Source organism: Cicer arietinum, chromosome 6 (assembly GCF_000331145.2).
Source record: "Cicer arietinum cultivar CDC Frontier isolate Library 1 chromosome 6, Cicar.CDCFrontier_v2.0, whole genome shotgun sequence".
Classification (NCBI taxonomy): Eukaryota; Viridiplantae; Streptophyta; class Magnoliopsida; order Fabales; family Fabaceae; genus Cicer; species Cicer arietinum.
The window spans coordinates 36,419,857-36,425,571 of record NC_021165.2 but is presented as its reverse complement, the minus strand read 5'-3'; the positions used below and the strand labels follow the sequence as shown (position 1 = coordinate 36,425,571).

The window sequence follows — 5,715 nt, the reverse complement described above, 5'->3', positions numbered from 1 at the left end:
GTTACTTAATTATTAATGTATGGTATGGACACAACGTTTAAGTTTTTGTGATTGAGTGAATAATTTAATAAAGGTATAAAATGTTTTAGATTGTTTTACGTCAATATTTAATTTTAGTACAATTATTAATTTTAAGTAAACTATTTTTTATTCATACTTGAATATAACATTGATATCCGTAATATAGTAATTTTTTATTTATGTTCCAAAAATTTGTTTCAATATGATCAATATATTATTATATTTTAATTTAACACTTTTTATTTTGTTTACATGATTCAAATATACTTTTGTTTATATTTTGGGTTGCTTGGTGTTTTATTTTATTGAGCATACAGCGTCTAATGAAACATAAGTCAACTATTTGAGAGGTTTAAGTAAATAAATATGTATTATAGAGACAAAAACTAAAAAAACAACGATTTAAATAAAACTAAAATAAATTACTCTAACCTGTTAAAATAAAATAAAAAATCATAAATGAAAATGGAAAAAATTATTTATTACAAGGACAAAAAGTTCATTAAAATATATATTGTTATTATTTTTGTCTTAAATGTACATATTATTTCAAAATAAACATTGATATATTTTATGAAAGTATGACTAGTTTAATGCAATCTTATTAGTTGGGTGCTAACGTAGAAAAGATTCACGGCGTTATTTGATTTCATGACGTGCTTGTTTGCTCTTAAAAACTTTACATTTGTTGAACAAGTATAAATAAACCACAACAAAATTTCATTAAATTATCAAGAGTGTTATTATGCATTAATATTAAAACTGTGTTTTTCTTCCATAAGTATTTTCTTTCTTAGATAATTATATTTGTTTATTTTGTTGTTGCTTTCGTCATGAAAAAGTTTTATTTTAGTTCGATAAGTCTATTCGTGGTAAAATTTATTTTCCAAACATCTTTGGACTGATTTTGACATTTTCATTCGATAATAACACAAATAATATTTATCCCAGTATGATTAGTATGGTTAGTTCAACATTTTCCGCTTGTTTGTTAATATTTAGAATGAATACATATTTAAATTTATTGGTTAAGAGGTTTGTTGGAAGAATTATGGTAATGTAGAAATAGATGATGTGTTAACTCAGTTTAAGAGTAGGAATATATTTTGAAAAAAAAAATGTCTTTTGTGAAAGAAAAAAAAACACGACTTAAAAACTATATTTATCAACTTATTTTGAGCCTGAGTATATTGAAGTAAAATTTTTAATTGATGAACTTCACAAATATCAAAGTTTTCATTGAACTAAATTGATGGGCATATAAATCTACAATAAACTAACTGATTTATCTTCACAAACCAAAAACCAATAGTTCATTTATTATAACATACAAATATTTCAATGAGATTTAGTTAGGAAATGCCATAGTTTTACAACCATATTTTGTTTTTGGATAACGATTTTTCCTTCAAAGTATTAAATTAAATTAAAGAAAACTAACTATGTCTTCAAACTACAACTACAGTATATTAATACATCAATTTATCAGAGATCAATCCTAAATGAATAGAATTATAAATAAATTTGTAGCTACAAAAGGACTACAACAAAATCAAAGTAATTCTACGGAAACTATTATATCACACATCTTGGTCTACGCCACGAGCATTTCCTTAAAAATAAAATCAAGCATCCACCTTGTGGTCATTATCAGTGACAACATGAGGAACAAACTTTGTCCAAAACCAATGAGACTTCCACACTTTATTCATTTCTTCAATGGGGACGCTGTTTGTCTCGGGCAGAAACAAGGCAATGAAAATTGTCATGATGAGCACAAAGCCAGCAAAGAAGAAGAAAAGTCCGAACTTCAAGTGACAAAGCATAGTAAGAAAAATTTGAGCAATGGCAAAGGTGAACAACATGTTCACAGCAACATTGGTAGCTTGACCTGCAGATCGAACCTCAAGAGAGCATATTTCACTAGGCACTAACCATCCCAACGGACCCCAAGACCATGCAAATGCCGCAACATATGCACATATAAAGAACAAGAGAAGATTGGCTTCATTTTTGGTAAACGATCCTTCACCGCTAACTCCAAACTTGATAGCAATCATGCTTCCAACAACAATCTACAATAAATGATTATAACATTAATATTAGTCATGATTTTAAAATGGCTTAGTTTGAGAGCGGTGCGTGGATACTAATTTTAAAATATAACGAATTAATTACTAGTTAAGTTGCAATTTTCACCTGGCAAATAAACATTTGGACACCACCTTCAAGGAACAAAATCCTTCTTCCAAACTTGTCCACAATGAAGATGGAAACAAAAGTAGCAACAACGTTGACACCTCCGGTAATTACTGCGGACATGAGCGAAGCATCGTTTCCAAAACCAAGAGTTTTGAAAAGCACAGGTGCATAAAACATGATAACATTGATGCCGGTGAGTTGTTGGAAGAATGGAATGAGAGAGCAAAAAGTGAGTTGAGGCCTGTATCTTGGTTGTGTAATATTCTTCCACGGGTGCTCCACCTTTTTGGCTTCCTCGCAAGCATCAATTAGGTCTTGGAACTCCTCATCAACATTATCAATGCCACGAATCTTTTGCAGCATTTTCTTAGCTCCTTCTTTTTGGCCCCTTTCAATCATAGAGTTTGGTGTGTCACCTAAGAAAAAAGATCCTATACACAACATGATTGCTGGGACGGCTCCAATACCCAAAGAAATTCTCCATCCACTCTCAAGTTTGGCAGTCCAGTAGTTGATAAGATTTGCACCTAGGATTCCAATTGTGATCATCATTTGGAAGCCAATGTTGAGTGCACCTCTGATCTGTGTTGGAGCCATTTCAGACAAATACACTGGAACAGACTGTTTAGGAGCCACAAACAAAATTAAATGCAATCAGTCTTGCAATATTCTTGACCTTTTATACATCATAACATGGAAGCATAAGATTGATACCAATTCATACCTGATTACAATATCCTACACCGAAACCAAGCAATAGGCGACCGAGGATAAGCATTTCAATGTTGACAGCAAAACCATTCAACAAAGCCCCAACAAGGAAAAACAAGCCACCCGCAAACATTGAGGCCTTACGTCCAAACATTCTTGTAGTCGTGGAAGCAAAGAAAGAAGCTATTAATGCTGCAAGATACAAGGAAGATGTGAACAAAGTAAGGAGCTCGTTGTCAAATTTGCAATATTGGCTCTCGTGCCCAGATTCATCTTTCATTTGCTTGTAAACACCAGGGAAGAATTTGACAAGGAATGGTTCCATGGAAGTCACTCCTCCTGTAATACCAAGATCATAACCAAAAAGTAGACCTCCCATGGCCGCCACCAAACATGTGACCAACACAAATGATGTGACCTTCCCTTCATATTGCCTTCCATTTTTTGAAGCAACTAAGACTCCACCAGCCATCTTTCAAACCCGTGTATCTTAAGGTTTAGGGATGTCTGTGATGTAAACTTGTTCTCACTTTTCTTTCTTGATGTGTTAGATGTGAAATATTATGCCCATTTTATAACGTAGATTATTGACAACAAGATAAGAGGAAGTCATAACAAACGTGTAGTTGTTTCAACAGTACATACATTTTTAATATTCGTAACTATTTGCATCCTAGTAATTTGCTAAGATAGGAGCATTCTTTCTCTAGATTTGGTGTCGATACAATATTATCGGGACTTGGGATAAGAGCTAATTTTTGGATTAGATTATCAAACGTAATGATAGAACAAACCACTTTAAATAATACCTAACGATACTCTGTCAATCTATTTATGGTGTAATGAGAAAAAATAAATGCAAAGTCAGTCGAATCCCATTTGTTACAACAATAACTCTTATGAATTATTATATGTATTTTAAGGTTAAATAAATTTAATAAAAATCGAAATTTAATATTTTAAAAATACTTATTTGAATTAACAAACAAATGTACAAGATAAGGTTGGACCAATAAATGAACGATCAAACATATAATTGAGGATTTTATATATTAGATTGTTATTTTTATTTGACCATTTTTTTTATTCTGCTACAATTAAATGTCCTTGTTTTCTAGTAATTGTAATGACCATCCATCTACTATTATTATTTTATCTTTTCTCTTTTTAATTCAGTACATAGTATATTAGTTTCATTTACTAATTAATTTTCATATTACTAACATAATTTAAGGGTGCACAACATTTATAGGAAAATAACTTTGCCTACGTTGAATATGAGCTAAAATACACTACATATTTTTTTGTAGTATTTTAAAGTAATTTATAAAATGTATTATTGTCTTTCGAATGGTGAAAGACACATAAATGTTTAATGTCAAAATAGACAGATATATTTTAATTATAATTATAATAAAGGAGCATCCGTGGAATTCCATTTATGTAGTCAAATAATAAAAATAACGGTCAATTCAAAAACTTTTATGATACATTGTTTTTTCTGCCGAATGTTACTGATAGCATATAAGATAGCATTTCAAAGAACTCATGTTTTTCAACTGACGCATAGTAATCTAATAAGGGTTAGGTTTTATCCTCCTTAGTTTAATATATATATATATATATACCACTGTGAATTAAGACATGTTTCTCATTTGTTTTCTCTAACAACAAGGTACAAACATAATTAAAATTTTATTATACACTGATAATTTATGAAACATTTATGCATCATATAACTCTAAAATTCAAAGAAAACATATGAAAGTTCAAACACAAGCTAAAATATATACAAAGTGAAATAATTCAACATTTCGTTACTTCAACCAAGAATCATGTTCATTATAAAAAGAATATTTAGTAGTAGGCGGTCTATGATACATGCAATAAATGGAGAAACCTTGTGAACCATTGAGTTAATTTCATAATATATATCTATCTTTTCAATTCATACTTACATTCAACATACTCAATTATAAATACTACAATATTTTCGTTAGCCTATTAAAAATTGTCTGTTGATGACCTTGCAGAGTGTTTGATCTTATTGTCTTCTTTTCGACATTTCAATTTTGTTAAAAAATAAGTTAACTTACTTATGGTAAGTGTGTATGCTTATAGAAAATTAAGTTTTTTCAGATGGTGATAAATTAAAGATTAAGAATTAATAGCTTATTTATGGTAATTATTGTTCCCCTTTCCGTTTCTTTGAGGGATTTTAATTTCGTAATGAAAGACAATCATCTATTTTATTAAATATTGAAATATTCTATAAGAATATACAGATTAGAATTTACTGCACAATTAACATAGGAAAGGTTATTGCTAATAACTAAAAAAATATTAGGAATTAACAAAACAAAATGTTACTTAATTATTAATGTATGGTATGGACACAACGTTTAAGTTTTTGTGATTGAGTGAATAAATTAATAAAGGTATAAAATGTTTTAGATTGTTTTACGTCAATATTTAATTTTAGTATAATTATTAATTTTAAGTAAACTATTTTTTATTCATACTTGAATATAATATTGATATCCGTAATGTAGTCATTTTTTATTTAGGTTCCAAAAATTTGTTTCAATATGATCAATATATTATTATATTTTAATTTAACACTTTTTATTTTGTTTACATGATTTAAATATACTTTTGTTTATATTTTGGGTTGCTTGGTGTTTTATTTGAGAGGTTTAAGTAAATAAATATGTATTATAGAGACAAAAACCAAAAAAACAAGGATTTAAATAAAACTAAAAGTCAATAGTTCATTTATTA

The 5,715-nt window shown here is 28.9% G+C and overlaps 1 protein-coding gene across 1 annotated transcript; it reads right to left on the bottom strand.

The window, feature by feature from the left end:
* Nucleotides 1–1,507: 1,507 nt before the first annotated feature.
* On the bottom strand, nucleotides 1,508–3,458 carry LOC101492840 (sugar transport protein 10-like). The gene is made up of 3 exons (XM_004513761.3): nucleotides 2,948–3,458; nucleotides 2,221–2,844; nucleotides 1,508–2,096 (listed from the first exon to the last, which is right to left on the bottom strand). The coding sequence occupies exons 1-3, from the start codon at nucleotides 3,404–3,406 to the stop codon at nucleotides 1,647–1,649; spliced, it is 1,533 nt and encodes a 510-aa protein (XP_004513818.1). The 5' UTR covers nucleotides 3,407–3,458; the 3' UTR covers nucleotides 1,508–1,646.
* Nucleotides 3,459–5,715: the final 2,257 nt, after the last annotated feature.